Source organism: Electrophorus electricus, chromosome 25 (genome assembly GCF_041902795.1).
Source record: "Electrophorus electricus isolate QZ-2024a chromosome 25, ASM4190279v1, whole genome shotgun sequence".
Classification (NCBI taxonomy): Eukaryota; Metazoa; Chordata; class Actinopteri; order Gymnotiformes; family Gymnotidae; genus Electrophorus; species Electrophorus electricus.
The window spans coordinates 6,171,043-6,194,975 of record NC_137521.1 but is presented as its reverse complement, the minus strand read 5'-3'; the positions used below and the strand labels follow the sequence as shown (position 1 = coordinate 6,194,975).

General features: G+C 39.4%; 1 protein-coding gene across 4 annotated transcripts; it reads right to left on the bottom strand.

The window, feature by feature from the left end:
- Positions 1 to 70: 70 nt before the first annotated feature.
- Positions 71 to 7,676, bottom strand: traf3ip3 (TRAF3 interacting protein 3). 4 transcript variants are annotated; one of them, XM_081707852.1, is made up of 16 exons: positions 6,447 to 7,676; positions 6,256 to 6,343; positions 5,952 to 6,040; positions 5,364 to 5,817; positions 5,041 to 5,155; positions 4,844 to 4,913; positions 4,707 to 4,734; positions 4,466 to 4,495; positions 4,217 to 4,312; positions 3,214 to 3,285; positions 2,992 to 3,132; positions 2,604 to 2,741; positions 1,811 to 1,946; positions 1,515 to 1,636; positions 1,031 to 1,156; positions 71 to 720 (listed from the first exon to the last, which is right to left on the bottom strand). In XM_081707852.1, exons 4-16 carry the CDS (start codon positions 5,706 to 5,708, stop codon positions 520 to 522), a joined length of 1,620 nt encoding a protein of 539 aa, XP_081563978.1. In that variant the 5' UTR covers positions 5,709 to 5,817; positions 5,952 to 6,040; positions 6,256 to 6,343; positions 6,447 to 7,676; the 3' UTR covers positions 71 to 519. The 4 variants fall into 4 exon arrangements, with proteins under 4 accessions (XP_081563978.1, XP_081563977.1, XP_081563976.1 ...); XM_081707851.1 differs by having other exon boundaries at positions 5,994 to 6,040; XM_081707850.1 differs by lacking the exon at positions 6,256 to 6,343.
- Positions 7,677 to 23,933: the final 16,257 nt, after the last annotated feature.

Here is a 23,933-nt window from a genome sequence, read left to right as displayed (position 1 = left end):
TTATCTCTTTTACTGAATGAGATATTTTTGTTCAGTTTTTACCTTTGAATTTGGAATAAATCAATAAATGTAGACTTAAAACACATTACATTTTTATTCTGTATTCTGTCACAAGCTATTGATCAGCCAACATCTGTACATTTGGTCATAGACATTAAAGTTGAAAACAATTTTTACATCTAAATAATTTACTTCTAGATCACTACTTCGGGGTACAAACAATAAAAAATTGAAAGTAAACCTTATAAGTAAACATTATATAGGGGACATAACTGATGTCACCATAATACCTTAGAGAGATGGAAAGAAATTGCCAGTGTTTTCTACTGATATGACTGTACAATGTGAACAGTGAAAACCTATATAATCTAGTGTACATATGACATGCATTGTACAATAAATGCACTTTTAATTGGCCGATATTATAATAAATATATGATATTCAACAAATACAGACATTGGTGGATATAAATGATCTTTCTCTCTCTCAATATATATTTCTTTTCAAGGTGGCTGTTGTCAGATAGGTTTGAAGCAGACTGCATTTTGTGCAGAAGCCCACTGCATGAGGTAGTCTTCTACTCTTTCCTCAGCTACAGAGTAAAAGTCCTGAAGCTGCTCCCTGATTGGAGGATAGCAGATCCAGACGGTAGCCATTACCACAACCAGCAACAGCATGAGGAACAACATCAAGCTGGCATATGAACCACAGCAGCATCTCTGGAGATGAAGAGAAAACAAAATGTGCATTATCATCAATTAAGGAATGCTCACAAATACTAATTTACTAGCTCAATAAACATATTACTTTTAATGGTATGTTAAGAAAAGTTCAAGTTTTTGTGAACTTGATTGTAAGCATTCTTCTTGGAGTTAAAAAAAATATATATTTGAAACATATCAGCAACACATTAAAGAATTATGCAATCTGCATGAAGTCAAATCATTTTTAGCCATAGATTTATTTTCATGAAAAAAACATGCTATTTATCTTATGAAGTATATCTTGCTCCAATTACAAGGTTCTTACCTTGTTTCGGCTACTGTTCTTGCGAGCGCTTAGTGTGTTCAGCTCTTCCCGACACTGGGCTAGACGGCTCCGGTAACTATAGCACTCCTGCTCCAGGGTCTCCAGCTCAGCCTTCAAATCCATGCACTACAATGATAACCAGGTTACCAAGACAACAGGCCTGTCACCAATTGCCATTTAAGGCAATGTTTCACAACCCAAACAGTGCAGTTCTCAATTTGGCTCTATCTCGGCTTGCAAAACATCTGTGCCAAGCAATCAGAAACCCTGAGGACTTGACACAGTCATGCTGGGAGCTATGATGCTTACTGCCTGAGGAGCCCCATGAATGGACTGGGAAATGTATATTTAAAATTGAAGACATTATTGAAACAAGCCTTTCTTAAGCTTACTAGCAGGGTTCACATCAGAAAGATTGTATTGGAATATACAGGATATGGTATTTAGTTGAGACACACACTGATGTTGATAATGGGTTCTTTACCTCATTCTCCTTCAAACTCAGCCTCTGCTCCACCTGGCACAGTTGATCAGCTATGTGGTTATCTATCTTAGGAAGATGCTCTGGCACTGCTGTGATATTGTTCCATGATACACGACTTTGCGCTGTAAGGATTAAGCAATATCAAACCTGTCCATGTTTACTTATGACTATTTTAGATTACGTGATATTACCCATGAATCTCTCAGTGCTTATCAGCAAGACAGAACAAATGAACTCCTTCAAAAAGTTAAAGGTCAGTAAGGCAAGCTCAGTTTAAGCAAAAGTGTGAAGTGTACCTGTGAGATGTTCTAACTCTTCTCTCAAGGTTAGGTTGTCCTGCTGCAGAAGAATGATACTGGAGTGCAGCTCTGCTCCCTCCAGCTGCAGAGACTCACAAAGTACTCTCAGGGTCTCCTCCTGCTCTCTGGAGCGCTAAACACACACACACACACACACACACACACACACACACACACACACACACACACACACACACACGACTTGTAAGTAATACAGCAATGTATACTGTGCATTCCTAAATGTCCATTTTCTCCCTAACAGAAATGCTAAATAAGAGGAAACATGTCTCTTAAACACTTAATATCTGTGGGCTAGTGTGGAATAACATAGTGAACAGGTAGGTGCCACAGTCAAGAATAGATGAACGACAGGCCAGTGAAACACAATGTGAAAAGCAAGCCTAATATCCTATAAATGTCCTCAATTCTATTGAAGTTTTTTATGCATAATCTTTTACAGACAATTTATGTGACAACTGTTTTACACACACTGCCACTAAAAAACACAATTACAAGTAAATAGTAGCTGTATGACTGACCAGTTGCACTACAGGTTTTGTTCAACTTGCCCTCACATAAACCCCCTAAAATGAACTACAAAATCCACATAACCTAATTAGTAAATCCATTGCCAAACTGCACAATCAATGCATCTTAACTACATCCTTACATTTTCATTTAATTACTTAACTCTGGACAGGTCATACATCACATTTTCATATAGTGCATGGCTCTCAAAATTGCTCTTTGCAGCTTTACATTGAACTGCCACTTGTGCATATGTACCCACCTCGAGCTGATTCTGCAGCTCAAGAAGCTGATCAGTGCATAAATCCTGGCTCTTTCTTAGCAGGCTGAAGCTCTCCCTCATCTCCTCATATAGCTTATGCCACCGTACAGACTCTGCCTGGGCTGCGTGAAGTGCCTCCTGGTAAGTCCAGACATGAGAAGTTGGCAGAAGTATTTGCAGAATGTCTGAGAATATGCGCAAATTATTTCTTTCAAATAAACCTGGGCGGTAGCAACAGTGGACTGTGGCAATTCTGTTGTAGTTCTGATATACATCCTAGTCGTTAAAAACTGCATCTTTATGCCATTGTATAGTTTCCTGTCTATGAAACTGCAATGTAAGAACCCTACTTTTTAGCAACAGCACTTGGTGCCAGTGGTCGGCTTACCTGTAGGTTCTCCATCTTGCTCTGTGTCTCTGTGTTCTCCTCTGTGGCCCTTTGAATGGCCTCCAAGGCCTTATGCTCATACTCCTCTTTCTGCTTCTCCATTTTTAATATCACCTTTTTCACTCCATCCTGGGGCACCCTCTAAGGGCAACACCACAAACATGAGTTTGGATACCATTTGGCCTTTTTTATATGTTAGAGGTTGGAGGATCCTGGTCTTACCTTCATGCAAAGCTGCAGCTGAGCCTCCAGTGCTTTAACCTTGCTCTTCAGCAGATCTTCATCGCAGCGAGTCTGTGGGAGGAAAAGGAAGTGCATGATGACACAGTCAGGGCTACAGCGGAAGCCGCTTCCTCTGAAATGCCAAGAGAAAACGACTGAGCAGCCCTTACGTGCTCAGCTGTGGTTTTATCTCAGAACAGTTGCTCCATAGTTTACACTTCTCTGGGTAGATGAATAGATGAATCGTGGTTCCATGTTCAGAAACCATATCCAATTCAATATAATGCTTCGGCAAGGACTACATGGCAAAACTCTGTCTGTTACAGATGCTGCAGAAAGCTGATAGGGATACTATACTTTTTTTCAAAGGCAAATATATGCAACACAGTAAAATACCCCAAAATGTCCTAACTTGCCTAGGTAACATGCCGCAGTTTTTACAGTTCCAACTCATTATTCTAGCATCTCAATATCTTACACTGAACAACAGCCATAACACACAGTCTGATGCCTAACATGCACTCTCTTTTTGGAGTAAGTTAGTGTGTCTTTCTTTTTTTTTGCTTTTCTTTTTTTTAACTGAAAAGAAAACAGCAGCCGGATACCGGTGACCACAGAGCCTTCCTTCTAACCCATTTAAACTTATGACAAGTGATAAATAACATAAATCTGAACTAATCTAATCTAATCTAATTTAAATCTCCTCAAATAAAATATTCTCAAGAGACCCCTTCTAGGGTCAAACACCTTTGAACTTGGCTGATTGACATTTGTGGTTTTATCAATTGGTAGTTGAAAGCATTAAAATATACACATATATATATATATATATATGCATTGCTCAAATTAAACATACCGATCAATTTGCAGTTTCATACTTTTTGGAAATTCGATTAGAAATTCTAGTGTAATAAAGAACTAATAATGTAAAAACTACAGATTCAATGGGATTATAACAATCTGAGCAGCAAACCAGTATAAAAGATGTTAGCGATGAACGTACCTTCCACAGCAACTCAGTGGAGCACAGTAGTGTTGAGGCACTCTTCTGTAAGGTGGCTAGCTTCTTTTTGAGAGCCTCCTCTCTATACAACGCCTCCTGCAAAGCAAGAGAGAAAACAGCCTATCTTCGAGATGCACCACAACTTTCACTACACACCAAGCAACAGCTGTTTTTTCAAACACTAATGCTGTCCAGTGCAAAATGATCAAATAAAAATGTATATAAACACAAACATGTATATGGACTTACCTCCAAATATCTTGCCAACTGGACAACATCCTAGAATTGGTGAGAACAGAAACAGAAATCGACTTGAGTTGAAAGAAGATGAGTATGTGCAGTGAGCCAAATGACTACTCTGACACCTGTCAATTTGACACTTTGATGCTTTGTTACTTCAGTTTCTTATTGGTAAGTAAGTACTCTGTGATCATTATTGGCATCCCAGCATTTAGTAAACTGAACTGAGGACACTGACAATGATCCTTACCCCATCTTTTACAGTGGTGACACCCAACCTATGAGAAAAGAAAAAGGGAATGACAAACCAGGGACTGAAAGTATCACCTGAGATTAATTCACCTGTTGGAGATGGATAACAAGCATAATACAAAGCTGCCTACTTACTCTGTCTGAGCACTAGCAGCATGTAGTGTCCTCTGGTTGTTTTTGAGTTGAGTAAGGTCTCTAAGACGAGCTGAAAGAATCCAAATACTTTTCCATGAGCACTAACATATAGCTTTGAAGATATTCACTTGCATAAATGATACTCATGCAGTTATTCATCTGTTGGGATATGTAGAGACATAAGAAAGCCTGCTAACCTTCTTCATTCCTCGTTACATTGTTTCTTTGCCAAAGTGACTTGAGGGCATCTGGAACACCCTCATGTTTCAGGTCTGACCCTTTGCCATTATTCAGTGAGGAAGCAGTTGCTGCCTTTAAGGTAAAAACTACTTTTAATCACACTGCAGTGTCAACAATATAAAAGATACTCAGGAAGAGCTCTGTACCTTCACACATGTGCAAAGAATATATTGTCATGAGTGGAAATAGCTTAAAGTACTCAAAGTTATAGCCATTTGTCTGTCCTAGACCAATTTCTGTGTGTGAAATGAATGTACGACAGGAGTTTAGTCCCATTCACCTGCTTAACCGAGCTGAATATTTGACTTTCTGTCAAAGGCCGGCTGAATGACATGGATCTTTGAGTCACCCACTCTTCCTCTTGTGTATAATTATGTCTTGCCCGTGTAGATAACAGAGCTGCCATGCCACAGCTAGCGGGTCGTCTCTTTAAAAATTCCTCCTGTCTCTTGCGGTGCAGTTCACCTTTAATCCATCTTGTATCCAAATCTCTCGTTGGACTTCTGCACATTGTGACATTGTTTCGGTACCCAAGCTTTCGGTGCTTCACAGCACGTTGTTCATGTTTTAGGTCATAATCAATAGTGTCGAACTGCTGACTGGTGTTGCCATCGAGATAGGCCATTGTGATTTAGCTTGATGGAGACTAAAGCCTGATGCTTAATGGCAGTTGACTCTCATCAAAAATAACCCCAAACAAACTGATGCTGATCTCAGTTTTTGGAGATATGTTTCTGTGATTGAAAACAACATACAACCATTTATCTTTGATAACATCTGAGCCTTGTAAAGTTAGTGAATTTATCATGGAATGCATAATAATTGGTAGAGGTTCTCTATGGATAGAGTTGTATTAAAATATTGTTACATTTATCATTAGATGAGTAGACAGTAGCATATGTTCATTCACCTCTGTTATTGTTCTCTTTTAGGAGGCAATTGCTGATTGTCATACAGCTGCAAACACAGAACAGAAACCTTTAGGCTTCACTAAACATGCATATCGAGTCCAACTGGTGTTTAAATCATAGACAATGGTTACTGGAAAATATTAAAATCCTATATTGGCAAAAAACAAACATACAGTGTTCTCATTTACTGCTCTCATCCATCCATCAACAACAGGCTGCAATTTGGATGTGTGCTCTTTAAATATGCTGTGCGAGTTCTACCTTTCTAATTCGTAGAATGCACTTCTTGTTCAGGCATCAACTGCCTATTCTAAACTGTCAAGATAGTCCCTGATGTAGGTTTTCAGTTCTATCAGTTGGTAAGGATACGAGAGCAGAGAAGAAAACAAACTGTTTCAAGACACAGTTTTAGTAAAACCTTTAAGAAATATTATAACCTTTAATCAAAATACCTCTTTCACATGAGTCCTGGAAGACAAAATATTCTTGGAAGAAGAGTCTTTGAAAACAATACAGCTGAGAATGCAGGTATGAAAACGAGTTCAAACAACAAATAACGGTCTATCTGTGTAGGCTTGCTAGTTTTACAGGAAGTAAGAGAAACCACACGGCTTGCATGAGCGGCTCTATCTCTGCAGCCACCCGTACAGAAACTTGTGCTGCACACGGGTGGGCCCTTAGATTAGAAATGGATGGTGCTTTCACGCAGCATTGGCTGCTTAGCTGTAGGAGGTCATGGGGAGGGGCAACCTCTCAGGGCGGGAATGATTAGAACATCGCCTGCTGCTGAAAACTGTCAAGTTGTATTTATAGCTTTCGTTTTAGTTCTCTCAGCTTACTTATTTGTTTTTTTGTTTTTTTTTTTAGGGAAGTTCAATAATTTCTTAGAAATCTTGGAACATTTTGCCAGTTGGCATCTAGGAAAGCCTTTCTGCCCACAGACAATAAACACAAGCCAGAATTCCTCAAACAAGAATGAATTTACTAATTTACAACACGGTTTAGTAACATTTCAGGCACATGAGTGGAGGAACTAGCAAATTCTAAATGATGAAATTGAAGCTGATAAAAATCCATGAAAATTTAAACTGGTCATGAAAAAATGCTTGTGAATTAAAAATGTATGTGATAGTTATCTGGAAAAGAAAGGATTAAAACAGTCTTGATTTGACACATTTTTAAAAATCAAATATCAAGTTTTATCATTCATGACCAAGGGAGCTTCTATGAGGGTGTAAACAACAAATGCATGTGAACTAAAAACTCCAGTGGTATATAATTAAATAATTTGAGTAACTTTGTGTCACGTCATTTAACGTTTAACTCAAGCCATTTTTGTTACCGGACTCTTATCACTTAACATTCGTAACTGTTTTAGTTGCCTTGTTTATCGAATAACATTCATTAATTAATCAATCGTTTAAACCAAGCAATTTTCGTTACTTCCGCCTCTCGAGGCAAAATGTCAATCAGAACGTTGCGCCCGCAAACTTCAAATAAACGATAAATAAGGCAAGTAATAAAAATGGATAAAGTTGAAAGATAAGTTGATTAAACTTGAGTCAAATAAAACTACTTATCAGTCAAAGCGTCAATTCATATGCATTTTATTGACTCTAAATTTAATTTACGTGCATTTTAATCAGCCATATTTTTGGTGTACAGACCTGAGTTTTGTCTTTGAAGAGAATAAAAGAATCCGTCGTGTAAACTTACGCCATCTGCAGGCTGAGATGGTGTTGGGGTGACCCGGATGTGACATTTGCCAGGCTGATGACATATCGCGATATTAATTGTGAGATTTCCTTACCATCTTTGCTCTTTGCAGGAGGGCACAGTTGCGGCCGAACTGCGTAAGGAGTGGACTCCTTGTTAGACGTTTCGCCTGATTTTACTGCAGGCATGCTGTCGAGACTTGTACTCGTTTCAGGTTGCTTGACTTTATTAAGAAATTCTCAGCTATATCACTATAGTTGGGACGTGTGAACGGGAAACATCGGCAAGTGAAGTTGAAGGGTAAAAGAGCAGGCCTAGCTTTACGTACTGCTTATGATTGTTAAATTAATTAGCTTAGCTAGCTAGGACAGAAGCTCTGGGCCTAGGCACACTTCACGCAGTTTGACCGTTTAAATAAAACTAGAAACAGACTTCCTGGCCCAAGAGGTCACACAGTCATGCCCAGCAAGGTTGCTTTAAACGTGGGCATACTTCAGACCGTTTCACTCTTTAAATCATTCAAAGCACCACATTTCAAGGCCCAAGAGGTCACAGAATCATGCCCATCAAAGTAGCTCTGGGCCTGGGCAGACCATGCAGTTTGACCCTTCAGATAATACTACAACCAGACTTCCAAGCCCAAGAGGTCACAGTCATGCCCAGCAAAGTAGCTAGCTAGCTATCAGCTCAGTAACCGTAGCTAGCTAGCTATCAGCTCAGTAAACCGTACAATCAAATGTCCACCAAGCATTTAAACCGCAAGCATTTAAACCACTAGATACCGCTAGTTACCGGCTGCATGGTTAACAGTGCAAAGCCATTACCTAGCTAGATATCTAGCTACCGGAAGCACGGTTAACAGTGCAAAGTCAGTAGCTAGTTAGCTAGCTACTGACTTTGCACTGTTAACAGTAGCTAGCTACTGACTTTGCACTGTTAACAGCTAGCTACTGTTAACAGACAGAGCTTCTGTCCTAGCTAGCTAGCTACTGACTTTGCACTGTTAACCGTGCTTCCGGTAGCTGGATAGCTAGCTAGCTAGCTAGGTAATGGCTTTGCACTGTTAACCGTGCAGCCGGTAACTAGCTAGCTAGCTACTGACTTTTGCACTGGAGGAACTAGCAAATTCTAAATGATGAAATCGAAGCTCATAAAAATCCATGAAAATTTAAACTGGTCATGAAAAAAATGCTTGTGAATTGAAAATGTAAGTGATAGTTATCTGGAAAAGAAAGGATTAAAACAGTCTTGATTTGATACATTTAAAAAAATCAAATATCAAGTTTTATCATTCATGACCAAGGGAGTTTCTATGAGGGTGTAAACAACAAATGCATGTAAACTAAAAACTACAGTGGTATATAATTAAATAATTTGAGTAACTTTGTGTCACGTCATTTAACGTTTAACTCAAGCCATTTTTGTTACCGGACTCTTATCACTTAACATTAGTAACTGTTTTAGTTGCCTTGTTTATCCAATAACATTCATTAATTAATCAATGGTTTAACCCAAGCAATTTTCGTTACTTCCGCCTCTCGAGGCAAAATGCCCGCAAACTTCAAATAAACGATAAATAAGGCAAGTAATAAAAATGGATAAAGTTGAAAGATAAGTTGATTAAACTTGAGTCAAATAAAACTACTTATCAGTCAAAGCGTCAATTCATATGCATTTTATTGACTCAATTTAATTTACGTGCATTTTAATCAGCCATATTTTTGGTGTACAGACCTAAGTTTTGTCTTTGAAGAGAATAAAAGAATCCGTCGTGTAAACTTACGCCATCTGCAGGCTGAGATGGTGTTGGGGTGACCCGGATGTGACATTTGCCAGGCTGATGACATATCGCGATATTAATTGTGAGATTTCCTTACCATCTTTGCTCTTTGCAGGAGGGCACAGTGCGGCCGAACTGCGTAAGGAGTGGACTCCTTGGTAGACGTTTCGCCCGATTTTACTGCAGGCATGCTGTCGAGACTTGTACTCGTTTCAGGTTGCTTGACTTTATTAACAAATTCTCAGCTATATCACTATAGTTGGGACGTGTGAACGGGAAGATTGGGCAAGTGAAGTTGAAGGGTAAAAGAGCAGGCCGAGCTTTAAGTACTGCTTATGATTGTTAAATTAGTTTGCTTAGCTAGCTAGGACAGAAGCTCTGGGCCTCGGCACACTTCAGGCAATTTGACCTTTTATATAATGGAAACACCAGACCTCCAGGCCCAAGAGGTCACACAGTCATGCCCAGCAAAGTAGTCATGCCCAGCAAGGTTGCTTTAAACGTGGGCATACTTCAGACCGTTTCACTCTTTAAATCATTCAAAGCACCACATTTCAAGGCCCAAGAGGTCACAGAATCATGCCCATCAAAGTAGCTCTGGGCCTGGGCAGACCATGCAGTTTGAACCTTTAGATAATACTACAACCAGACTTCCAGGCCCAAGAGGTCACACAGTCATGCCCAGCAAAGTAGTCATGCCCAGCAAGGTTGCTTTAAACGTGGGCATACTTCAGACCGTTTCACTCTTTAAATCATTCAAAGCACCACATTTCAAGGCCCAAGAGGTCACAGAATCATGCCCATCAAAGTAGCTCTGGGCCTGGGCAGACCATGCAGTTTGAACCTTTAGATAATACTACAACCAGACTTCCAGGCCCAAGAGGTCACAGTCATGCCCAGCAAAGTAGCTCTGGGCCTGGGCACACTTCACGCAGTTTGACCCTTTGACCATTTTTGGCAGATTTCACTACGTTGTTACGAACGTGGTTACGTTATCTTATAATTATAAGCAGTGTGAGATGTGAAGCTAAGCGAAGCACGTGCAGAATTTCTAACAGTAGACTGTTTTGTATAGCCTGGCTAACTGACCAATCAGTGAAATTAAATGTGGTTGCTGAGCCTGTTGCAGCTGGGTCAATTTAATTTGATTCCATTGTGTTTAATTTTAAGGCACAAGTTAATCTGAGCATTTTTTGTTTTAACGCCGATTTAACCTTGCCATGTTTTACAGTTATCTTGAAATAATTGAGGTTCATCGCTAGAGGGTGCTGTTCATCTTCTTTTTTTTTTTTTTTCTTTTTTGTATTATTGATCAGGAAAAAACTATAAAATAGATGAAGTGGACGTTTTCTATGTATCATATGGAATTTGAGTACATGAGTGAATGTTACTATGTAAATGTATAAGAATTTGTGGATAAGATTATTATGAGATTATTTATAATCAAACGACTACACTATACAACCACATCTTCCTTTTATTTACATATTATACAGATATTTACAGATATTTATATTTTACTTACAGAGCAGCTCCTCATTGGTTTGGCTCAGAAGCTTCTTTTCGATGTCCTCTTTCTCCAGGTACTCTTGCAGGTTAGGCATCTCCTCCGCCAACCGCCTGAGGGCAGAAGAGACGTGGTGTGAAGCGTAGCCTGCTGTTAAAGGCTACAGATATAGTACATCTGTGAGGCTAACAGCGCTTCTTATATGAAGCCGTATAGAGGTCATATGGAATGATCTCATTCGATCAACCCTAATGTAACCCTTACAAACTTTCATTAACTCATTTGAATAACACTACCATAGCCCTTAAGAACTTTCCTAAAATGTTTTAGGATGTTCTGAACAGATTATCTCTTAAAGGTTAAATCCCTTGCAGGTCTTAGTCCTGCTCATCCCACATGCTGATGTGTTAGTGAAACAGTGCATAGGTGTAGAGACCTGGACTTGGCGAGATGCAGGCCTATCCTCTCAGTCTGGTGCTATTCTGTTACTAGAAGACCTGAACACGCTTCTCCAATAGCACGTTCTTCTGGGCCTGATGACAACGCGCAAACACATGCACACGCACACACACGGGCACCCATACAGACATACAGATACTGTTTAATTTCTTCACATCTGTAGATACACTAGCATAAGTTGATATATATGTTTATGAGTTTGATTATGAGCTGATTTCAACTTGACACGTACAGGGTATATAGTATACATAGAGAGTGCATTGTTTTACCAGATTGAGTGCTACAGATTCTTGTGATGAAAGGTGACAAACCCAGCGATATGAAGAAAACAAGTACTGGGTTAGTCCCTTAAAGGTTTAAAGGAGTCTCCCTTAAAGGTCTTAGTCCTGCTCATACCACATGCTGATGTGTGAGTGAAACAGTGCAGAGGTGTAGAGACTTGGACTTGGTGACATGCAGGTCTTTCCTGGTAATTAGTGCTGCATTCTGCTGCAGGAGAACCAGAACATGCTTCTCCCCACACACACACACACACACACACACACACACACAGGGGCACACATACAGGTGCGCACATATACACAGATACACATTCTGTTTACTTTCTTCACATCTGCAGACTAGAGTAAGCTGAGGGTATAGTGTTAAACCAGGTACTACATACAGAGAATATAGTATATATACAGAGTATATAGTTTTACCAGATGATCGTGCTGATCTTTGATCTCCTGGTTCTTCATCTCCAGCGCCACTTTCAGACTCATAATGTCCTCCTCTATGGGCTGGTATAACACACACACGAATCATCACTACAGCCAGTACAATGGAAAGGTGGGAATGTGTACTGAATGTGTACTGACGTTATAAGTGAAAGGTAGAGGTACTGGTGGATGTGTACTGACACTATAAGGGATCTCTACCTGCAGTGACAGTCTGAGCTTCTCAAGTTCTTCCTCCAGAGTGTTCTTCTCCTGTTCACAGGCCATTTTCATATCTGCCAGAGCAAGTATCATTACTGCTGGATATATATATATATATATATATATATATATATATATATATATATATATATATATATATATATATATATATATATATATATATATATATATATATATATATAGAACACAGATTGTATATACTACACAATTACTACTGGGTATATAAAATATAATATATATAGTACTATACATATATTAGTATCACTTTTATTGGAGCCTAAAGGCTAACATTCCTTATTAGTTATGTTAGTATTATTGCATTTCCATAGTACTTACTATTGATGGACCTGTTATGCTCCTCCTCCTCCTGCTGTTTCTGCAGGAGCTCTGTCTCCTCCTGTTGCTTGTGTTTCAGCATCTCCTGAAGAACCTGCAGCTCCTTCTGCTTCTGCAACCTCAACTCCTTCAGCTGCTCCAACAAACTGTTCTCCAATTCCTCCTTCTCACACCGCAAACACTCTAATCGGGCCACAGGCCCCACTACTGACACAGAACCACACACACACACACACACACACACACACACACACACACACACACACACAGACAAACAGAAAGACAGACAGACATATGAAATTAGAAAGCCATATAGTGTAGAAATAGATTGATGTTATTCAGGGACCTCCTTTATAAACCATTGTGGATTCCAAAGTGAAAGTGTGTGTATTCTGCACAAATAACAGGAAATGGCATATACCCCCCAAAAAAATTAGATTTCTAAAGCCTCGAGTATGAATTATTGGGAGATAGAGGCGACAATGCAGCGCTAAAGACAAAAAAGGAATTTTAACCACAGGTATGAGTGGCAGCACCAGCAACCGCAGGTGTGAGTGGCTTTATATTTACATTTACCCTCCACATCCTTTGTGTCTGTGTATTCGTCCTCGATGCGTCCAGCACACCATCTCCAGAAACGCCTCATTTTTCCTCTGTCCTCTTCAGTGTCTTTCCACAGACTGATCTGTAAAGGTGTTCATGGGATTCCCCTCACGTGTGACATCAGGCCACAGGACATATGGGGTTCTAAAGTTCCAAGAGTGTAGATGAGTTGTTTTTCTTTGAATTTCCTAATTTCATTGCTGCCATAGCAACAACTGGAAATGCAAACAGATGTATCATTAATGCAGTGACTCTACCTCAACCTGGATTGATTAACCATATACGGCTCACCGGAGACTCAACATCCCAAAGTGTACTTAATTCTGAGCAAAATCTAACTAGCCTCATTACTGCTGAACTATGAGGGGCCATTTAGGGAGAAATCAGGGAAACACTACTTGTACATACATATGAAACATTTTCACATAAATAGCCTACTACTTACATTTATGTATAATAATTTAAACTTGCATATACACGCACTTGCCCACTCAATCTCTGGTGCGTAAACATAGAGTTGCACTATGCTTATGTTGGTATGGGGGTGTCTGTGTGTATATAACAATTTTCAGTGCGCCCGGAAGTCATTTCATTGTAATTTCAAGGCAGATATTTAACATGTGTACAGTGCGTATAATAGACAGAGGAAGACTGTTGAACTATTAATATTAGGACAGTTATTGACATTTGTGTAATAAGTAGTGCTTGTCTTAATGACAAATGTAACTGTTTTCCCATATAGAATTGTGTGCTTTATATTGTTTGGAAGAACTTTTTCTTCTCATTTAGAAATATGTGGACTAAGTGCTCAGATTGTCTTATTTATTATGCTCAGTCTCACCATTTTTGGCAGATTTCACTACGTTATTACGAACGTGGTTACGTTATCTTATAATTATAAGCAGTGTGAGATGTGAAGCAATTTCTAACAATAGCCTGTTTTGTATAGCCTGGCTAACTGACCAATCAGTGAAATTAAACGTGGTTGCTGAGCTTGTTGCAGCTGGGTCAATTTAATTTGATTTCATTGTGTTTAATTTTAAACTCAGCTGCGTGCCATGAGACACAAGTTAATCTGAGCATTTTTTGTTCTAACGCCTACTTAACCTAGCCATGTTTTACAGTTATCTTGAAATAATTGAGGTTCATCGCTAGAGGGTGCTGTTCATCTTTTTTTTCTCTTTTTTTTTTTTGCTTTTTTTGTATTATTGATCAGGAAAAAACTATAAAATAGATGAGGTGGACGTTTTCTATGTATCATATGGAATTTGAGTATATGAGTGAATGTTACTATGTAAATGTATAAGAATTTGTGGATAAATTATGAGATTATTTATAACCAAACGACTACACTATATAACCACATCTTCCTTTTATTTACATATTATACAGATATTTACAGATATTTATATTTTATTTACAGGGCAGCTCCTCATTGGTTCGGCTCAGAAGCTTCTTTTCGATGTCCTCTTTCTCCAGGTACTCCTGCAGAATTTGTAGATAAAATTATTATGAGATTATTTATAATCAAACCATCTGCAGGCTGAGATGGTGTTGGGGTGACCCCGATGTGACATTTGCCAGGCTGATGACATATTGTGATATTAATTGTGAGATTTCCTTACCATCTTTGCTCTTTGCAGAAGGGCACAGTGCGGCCGAACAGCGTAAGGATTGGACTCCTTGGTAGACGTTTCGCCCGATTTTACTGCAGGCATGTTGTCGAGACTTGTACTCGTTTCAGGTTGCTTGACTTTATTAAGAAATTCTCAGCTATATCACTATAGTTGGGACGTGTGAACGGGAAGATTCGGCAAGTGAAGTTGAAGGGTAAAAGAGCAGGCCGAGCTTTAAGTACTGCTTATGATTGTTAAATTAGTTTGCTTAGCTAGCTAGGACAGAAGCTCTGGGCCTGGGCACACTTCAGGCAATTTGGCCTTTTATATAATGGAAACACCAGACCTGCAGGCCCAAGAGGTCACACAGTCATGCCCAGCAAAGTAACTCTGGGCCTAGGCACACTTCACGCAGTTTGACCGTTTAAATAAAACTAGAAACAGACTTCCTGGCCCAAGAGGTCACACAGTCATGCCCAGCAAGGTTGCTTTAAACGTGGGCATACGTCAGACCGTTTCACTCTTTAAGTCATTCAAAGCACCACATTTCAAGGCCCAAGAGGTCACAGAATCATGCCCATCAAAGTAGCTCTGGGCCTGGGCATTGTCTGTTCTTGCAGATGTCAAGCATCATGAACTACAGAAGTATAAAATCCAGAACCAACCGGTCCTGTAACAGCTTCTTCCCCCACGCCATCAGGTTGGTGAACAAACAGTAGCGGTCCATAGGCCATCACTCACCCAATTCATTGTGATGATCTCTACAGACAATCTGCACCTGTAGCTTAGGACATGGATAGATGGAAGGTAAGGACCAAAAACCCATTTCATGGCACTCGGTTAGCTCTCAGCTGCCTCTGTAAGCTTCCCGTACCCTTGGGAGCAGCCGAGAGGGTTCTGTTTCTGTTTCTCCAGAGTCACCTGTCCCAGTGACTGTCCCGCCAGCCACCCAGTCTGTTCCTCTCCATGGCGTTGTGGACGACATCCAGCCTGTTCCTGTTCCCGGCGTGGATGATGCCGCCCCACCTGTTCCTGTTCCTGGCATGGAAGATGTGGCCAGAGTAACTGTTTCCAGTCCTTGCACAAGGCCTGTTCCCATTGCCATGCCTCTGGACCTGCTGCCTCCGACTAGTGGTCCACCAATATGTCGGCCAGCCATCAGTGGGAGCTCTGAAATAGTGCATGCCAATGCTGGATGTAACACTTCCTGAGAGAAAATGATAAAACTTTAATTCCCATCTTTACTGCCTGTGTAATTAGATTGATTCCAGTCATTTAGTGAGAAAACGTGAATAATATTATTTGGGAACTGTAGCTCACAGGACTCAAACTATTGTTCTCATCTCTACCCATTAATCTGCTTGGCTTAACTTGTTGGCTTACATCAACAGCATTAATTGTGTTAGCATTAAGATAGCGTTAATGTTATCAACGTGCCAACAACATTTTGAGGAACAAACATTATGGGCTTCTATCTAACATACACTTTCTGTACTTTGTGTGTGTGTGTGTCTTCCACTACGTGTACACCAGCTTGGAATAATTACCTTAATTATTAACTATATGTGTTAATATTTATTTATATGAGGGACAGAATCTTTACTTTGTCACATTACTGTCACCTCTAGTCACTTGTTAGATGATATTATAAAGATTTTTTTTTTCATTTGTTTGATTACTTAAATTGATTAATTGGTTTGTAACCAAATCTGTCAGAAAATCAAAATAAGCATACAAAAATAGGCACAAGGTGGTGAAAAAGTTGGAGCCCTGTACTATAACTCTCATACTATAACTCTGTTGTTTTTTATTATCTGTGGACATCCATTTAGTTGAACTGCAGACAGAGTACAAATGGACAGTGCAGACAATAACTAAGCAATAACTACTTATGGTTAAATTACTGTTCATTTATGTTCAGCAATTTTGCGTCTCATTTATTATTACTATTTATTAAATTGTCATTGTGATATCGGCCTTATCGGCCATTGTTCGGCTTGCTCTGTAAATATGGGCATCGGCGCTGGCCCTTAAAAGACCCAAATCAGTCGACCACTACTGCAGACTTACCAGAACCGCCGCCAGCCGCAGCCGCACCTCTGGATCCCCCTCCTGTTGCCGCCGCCACCTGAGGTCACCGCCCGTCCCACCCCGTCTGTGTCTCGGGTTCCCCGTCTGTTTCTCGGGTTCCCCGTCTGTGTCTCCTGTGTTTTCTGCTCTTTTGTTTTTGTCTTCCCCTGTTCCTGGTTTGGTTTTGGTTCCTGTTGTGTTGTCTGTCCCTGTGCCCATTTCTGTGCCTGTTCCTGTGTCCATCCACGTGTCCGTTTCGGGTCGGAGACAGTTGGGGGACTCCAGCAGCAATGAGTCCCGAGCGCCTAAGGCTGCATCCAATGCATGCCACTCTAGAGCCTGTGTGTTTCCCAAGGTATCCACCAAAATGGCTCCGGCATCAGTGCCCAAGTCGATGAAGGGCGCTTCCTCACCTAGTGGCACGACCACAGAGTCCTTCATCTGGTGCATCATCTGCCCTGTGCCCCAGCTTGTCTGCCAAGAAGCCAGAAGCACCGGCACTACCGAAGTCGACAGTGAGCGCCTCCTACTGGACTTGCCCAACCTTAACTCACCAGCAAAAGGAGGACTGGCTGGTTTCCCTCCCTACTTCCTGCTTCTCTGTATGGTCCTGTCCTTCATGCACCTGTCCCTGGCTCCATCCCTATTACCATTACCATCTACTGTGTCAGGGTAATGTTTGACTTCCTGAGAACCACAATTCGTCCATCAATTGGGTGAGATTTCTAAACAATTATCTACTGATACAATCCAACCGAACACTCTCCAACAATCTGAACTTGAAATCCCCCCATTGAAATTCAGAATATTCTGTCCAGTCTTCTGCTGGGATATAACTGTTGGTTTCCCTATCCCATGTTTGTTTTAAACAGATGGTACTTTCTGCATTAATCTCTTGAAGTCCCCTATAAATGCAAGAGATGAACTTAAGCCCAGAATCTATATGCACTTATAACTTAATCTGTTCTCAAATGCCTCTTGATTTTTCTTTCATAGAACTATTAATATGATGTTTTACTTGTAGAAAAATGTAAAAATCATTATTATTTAAACCATATAATCTTTTTTCAATCTCTCCCGTGGTGTCCCGGGATTCAAAAAGTACAGTATGCAGAGAGGCTCTGGTTAGTCCATCCCTTATATTTCCCTTCCATCTTATTTGGGGTATAGTCAGAGTCACGAGTGTACAATCTCAGAAATGTTCTCTCTTCAAGCCCCTTGGTGATAATATTTAGCGATATTTTCAAAGAAACATTAATCCACTTTACCTGTTTCCTTTAAAAATTTAATTAGCAACATTTATCCTCTAGCCGTACCTGAATTGGAATTTCCTGAATATTTTTCCCTTTCTTTCCACGTTGCTTGGTAATCAGCCTTGTGACTGGTATATAATAGTTCTATAAGTAGGGGAGCATTGAAGCTAATTTTATGTTTTGTGTGTGAATATTATACTCATATTCGAAATTTAATTGTTTATTCTTCAAAGACACACACACACACACACACACGTGTTTGAAGAATACGCAATTACATTTCGAACGTGAGCATAATATCCACACATTTGTAGAGCCGCCAGCTCACGTATGGTGTGTCGGGTAAAACAGCTTGACAGCTCTCTGCGCAGCTCCTCCGCTCCTTCAACAGGCTGCTCACTATACGTTTGTCAGAATAAAATGTAACGTTTCTAGCTAGCTAAGCATTTAGATAGCTGTAGCTATCTTTCAGTGCTTTCTTTGAATTTTTTCAGGATAACACAGACATGCATTTTAATGTCGCGTTTCTGCCATTCAACAAAAATATCGTTGTTAAGGGGTTGTTTTTTTACTTCACTTTCAGTGCCACTTGTAGTCTATGTCAACATATGTGAATATTTCTGTTCATATGCCACGTTATGTCAATACACTTCTTTTTTTTTCTTTTTCTTTTTTCTTTTTTTTCCTTTTTCAGCTTTCGTATTATCTTTTACAACATTGCCACCCAGTGGACATCGTTGGCTTTACCTACTGTTTTCATTAAGAAGGACGACGAGCAAAACAAGGGTTTTGCCGAGTTTTTAGCGATTACAAAGCACATAAGCCCTGTGTTTGCTCTCAAGCTTTGAGAGCAGCTTTCTCATGGTATCCGAGAGAATGGGCTGTGGTTCGTGTGCCTGTAAGTTTTTGATTACCAAGATCAAGTTGTTGCTTTGGTCCTCAAAGAAAATAGCATAACACAGTGATGGACCTTTCTCAGTAAACTTCAGAGTCCGATGTTGACGCCTGTGCCATACACATGTACGAGCTGCCTTTCACTGTTACTTTCACCGTCAAAAATGTTTGCTTTCGTAGCCTTGCTGAAAAAAATTGCCCATAATCCAACAGAAAGCGTGCATGCACAAGTATGAAGGTACAGCTTTGAATCAAATATCTCCAAACTTACAGTCTGCAAAATTTACAAGGTATAGAAGTGAAAAGCAGAAGGGAATAGAAGAGGAAGTTTTCCTCACTGCGTTGGCAAGTATTCAGGCACACCACCATGGTCTTGCACACACAGCAGTCTACCCAATGCTGATGCAAAATGTTAAGTGCTTTCAGTACCGGTCAATGGTAAAAACATCCATCATAGGAACGCATAAGGATCCGTTCAACTTTGACACAATCGTGTCCGATAGCTAGACGACTGGCTCAGAGCATCTCCAACATGCCACGTCTTGTGGGGTGTTCTTTGTACGTAGTGGTTAATGCCTGCCAACAGTGGTCAAAGGAAGGTGTGCAGGCTGGAGTGATGGGTGTCAAAGGCTGGCCCATCTGGTTTAATCCCACTGAAGAGCCACTATAGCACAGATTGCTGAAAAAGGCTCACACTGGCTTTGATAAAAAGGTGTCAGAACACAGTGCACCACCGCTTGCTGCGTATGGGGCTGTGTAGCTACAGACTGGTCAGAGGGCCCATGCTGACCTGTTCACTGTTCAAAGTGCCTACAGGGGTCACGTGAGCATCAGAGCTACCAGCTGAGGCCAGCAGACTTCACTCTGATCACTTTGACAAATCCAAGACATTGATATTTTAGCCCAACTGCTCTGCCTACTCAATGTAATTCTGTGTTGTGTTTTGCTAGTGTTGAAATGTAGAGGCAAGAGACAGTACTGGGTCACTGGTACTTTACTGTGATGACAGACACAAACATACGAGAACTACATGTTTTAAAAGAGGGTACTTTGTACTCTCTTACTTGAGGGCATTTACAAGGTCAAAAAATGTACTTTGAATCCATTACATTCAAGTTTAGCCTTTTTACATTTAGAAATAATTTAGATTCAATAAATAGCTTTAGTTCAGTGTGCACTGGTACTGCTCCAGCAGCCTCCATCTTACCCCTTTCCTGCACTAATGCATTCACACTCAGACTGTCTCAAAGAAGTAAAGGTTAATGCATGCCTTTATCTGTAGAAATTAATTAAGAGGCAGGGGCAGCTAGCATGCACGCTTCCTGAGTTATGAAAGTGACACACACACACACACACACACACACACACAAAAGTACAGAGTACTTACTGCAGTCTTCACCTCTAGGAAAGTGTCATTCGATTCCACACAAACATAAGTGTGTAAAACCTGCAAATAAAGTTAACATAAAAAAAGCAGAGTCTGCTAAAGTCCAGACTGATTTTATTGGTAGTATCCACAGTAAGGTGGTCTTGGGAGGACTTATTCTGTGAGCAGAGATTTAATCCACCTACCACAGTGTCTAACCCTCACAAAATTAATGGAAGATTATGAGTTGGGGCTCAATTAAATTGACTCCCTTTCCCCCCAACAAAAATACCTCCTCCCCTTTTATGCATAATCTTCTCCTTCGCTCAAAAACAATTTACGGATTCGTGAAAAATGAAGTCTTATATTTAAAGCTATTACATGCTTAGTGAGTTTACAATAAATAAAATGAACATATTTCAAGAGTACACATAGGAATGACGTTTTCATTCAATGACATACTGCATCACATACAGTATACTACTTATACATATATTATATATTACTAATTTGTAAAGTACATATATATTATCACCAGTCCACTGTAATGTCTTTGTATAATTACATGGAAAACTCATGCAAGTCCTAGACTGACAAACCTAGCTAAGGCCTAAAAAAGGCTCCCGGATATCCTCAGTAGTGTCATATGTTTTAATTAGTACTTGTACACCTGATAACATAAATGCATCCTTTTAAACTACAACTCTAGGAGCAGAAATAGATTGTGTTAATCTCACTTGACCTATGGTTAAGACCCTGAGCTTAGTATCTATCATGCTCTAAAGAAACAAAATGCCAAGCATGTGCCATCAGATTTGCATCTCTGCATATTTTCCAGAATCCTACTGGCTGTCTCCAGTGCAACATGGAGTTGAGCTGGTGCTAATATAATTTAGATCACTGACAAACATGCTTCCAGACAATGCCCCAGCTGACGTACTTGTACAGAAATAGCCTTAATCATTGCATTTCTGTAGCCTAATGTTACTGACTTTGCTTAGGTTTTAATGAAAGCACAATTTTGTTGTCATTATTATTATTTTTTATTAAGAGAACACATGGAGATTATTGACTCCATTTATATAATTTTTTTATTGGTTTAAAGGGCATTTTACATTAACATTTTTAGTGTTACTTTTTCAAGATATGCAACTTTTTGCACCTTGGAAAAAAATAAAATAAATAAAAAAAATAATAATAATTAAAAAAAAAAAAAAAAAAAAAAATATATATATATATATATATATATATATATATATATATATATATATATATATATATATATATATATATATATATATATATATAAAGCTAATGCATAACCTGAGTAGCATATATTGGTCCAAGGGTGTCTAGATTATGAACCTGAGGCCACAGTTAAGAACTCGATACTGATATCTTTTTTGTCTCAGTAATAAGATCCAGGGCAGCCAGCGTTGCATTGCTACTTCCATACTCTCATTTGTCTTGCCAGCTTCTTTGGACATGATGTATGCCTGTTAAATGACATTAAAAGTCAATGCTGATGATCTTCTGTAACACCCTGCGGTGCTTGCAAAGCCATTACCCTGATATAGTACAGGCTGCGTGCTGGGGAGCGAACTTGGTAGACGGCGCCTACCAGGACTTTGTGGCACCTGTTGACTACTACAAGATTGTTATGGGTTTCCACTAATATTAATGTCACTGGATGCAGCATGGTGCACAGAGGGAATTGTGGCACGATTCCACTGCTGCTTCCAAGCACATCTCAAACGTTACAGAGATCCCCTGCGTAGCTGGTTTTTAAATAAACTACTCTGGGGAGAGAGCACTTAGAAGGCAATCTTCCATTTAAGAGGTACATTAGAGACATCTGGGACCTGAATGCCAGAGAAAGACTACCACTTTCCATTAGGTTAGTCTCAATATTACTCTTTTTGAAAATTTGCAGGTATTAAACCAGCAGCATAATTTTGTGACTAATATGTGGAGCTCCATTAGAGCGTAAGATTATCATGGTGTGATGCTTTGTTTTATGTTGCTGGACCTAGCAAACTGTACAATACGTATAAATGCATGTTTCGATATTTATACTTCAAAATTCATTAGTGATTTATTTTTATTTGGTTCCATTTTTGGCTTCTTTTCTGCTCATCCCCAGTGTTTCAGAAAAGTCCCTTTTAAAATACATAAACTGGATGATAAGTATATTCTGAATTACATATAATTCACACTTTGTTCTGCTCACATAGGAAATGAATGCAGCACTCATTTATGACAAATTGTTCATTAAAACATTCTGGGAGAAAAGAATTTTAAATCACACCATGACTGCAGAGAATGAGGAACAAAGGATGAAGAATAGTGCTCTGACAAAGTAAGAAAGAGACTGTTTTCTGCTTTTATTTGTTATGTGAAATGGTTAAAAAAGCTAGTTTACAGTAACTTTTTACTGTGTGTAATAGTGTGTGTAATAGCTGGTAAAAAATTGTTTGGTAATTCACTTTTGGCTTCTTTTAATACCAGCATGTTCCCTACAGATATCAGAAGGTTATTAAAACTTCAGTAAGAAAGATAGTGACTATTAGTGGACAATGCAGTAATTACCTAGAGATTTTTTATAACTGGTTCAACTGGTTATTGATGGCATTGTGGATTGCATAGATTATTGATGGCATTATGTTATTAGCTTTGCATATTTATACTGATAGGCTAAACGTATGCCACTTCTTATGGTAACATTACCATATAAAAGCACTTTACCATGAGGTAAACTTGTGTTTTTCTAGGCTCTGTGATGAATGGCTCGAGAGACTTGAGTTTCGAACAAAACATCTCAAGAACTTCAATGATGGACAAGCCATGAAATCAACAGAAAAAACTGATCAAGAATGACCTTTGCCAAAGATTCTAATCTTATAGGTCTTTTTCAGTCGTTCATGCAACTGTCTGTTTAGGTAGTTTAGGTTGGTCTGTTTAGATGTATACAGCAATTTTTCATCACCGTTTAACCAACAAGGGAAAGTAACTTTAATAAAACTTGTCCCACATCCTTTTGTAAGTAGTCCACTGCAACAAACAGGTGGTGTGAAGGACAGATACGATCCAAATGCCCAATTCATGTCAGACATGTCACAATGTTTAACACTCCAAACAGATACTGTATGTCTGCATTATACAGTTCAAAGGATATTTCACTTCATAATGATTTCTCATTGAGGTTACTTCTGTCAGGGTTTTTTTTTCTGAGAAAATTGACAATAAGACCATTTGTTATGTTTTCAAAATTTGCAATAATTACATAAAGTTCCAAAAGTCAAGAATCCCAGAATGACTTATGTAGTCTTAATGTACCTTATATGGCAACACCACTGTGCAGTTAGGATGTATAAAATAGCAATAGAATAAAGTTTAAG

Coding starts and splice junctions, on each gene's coding strand:
- traf3ip3 (XM_081707852.1), bottom strand. CDS start 5,708: ATGGCCTATCTCGATGGCAACACCAGTCAGCAGTTCGACACTATTGAT. Junction 4,914..5,040: donor TGTAACGAGGAATGAAGAAG/GTTAGCAGGCTT, acceptor GGATTCTTTCAG/CTCGTCTTAGAGACCTTACT. Junction 3,286..4,216: donor CCACTGAGTTGCTGTGGAAG/GTACGTTCATCG, acceptor TTCCTCCCACAG/ACTCGCTGCGATGAAGATCT.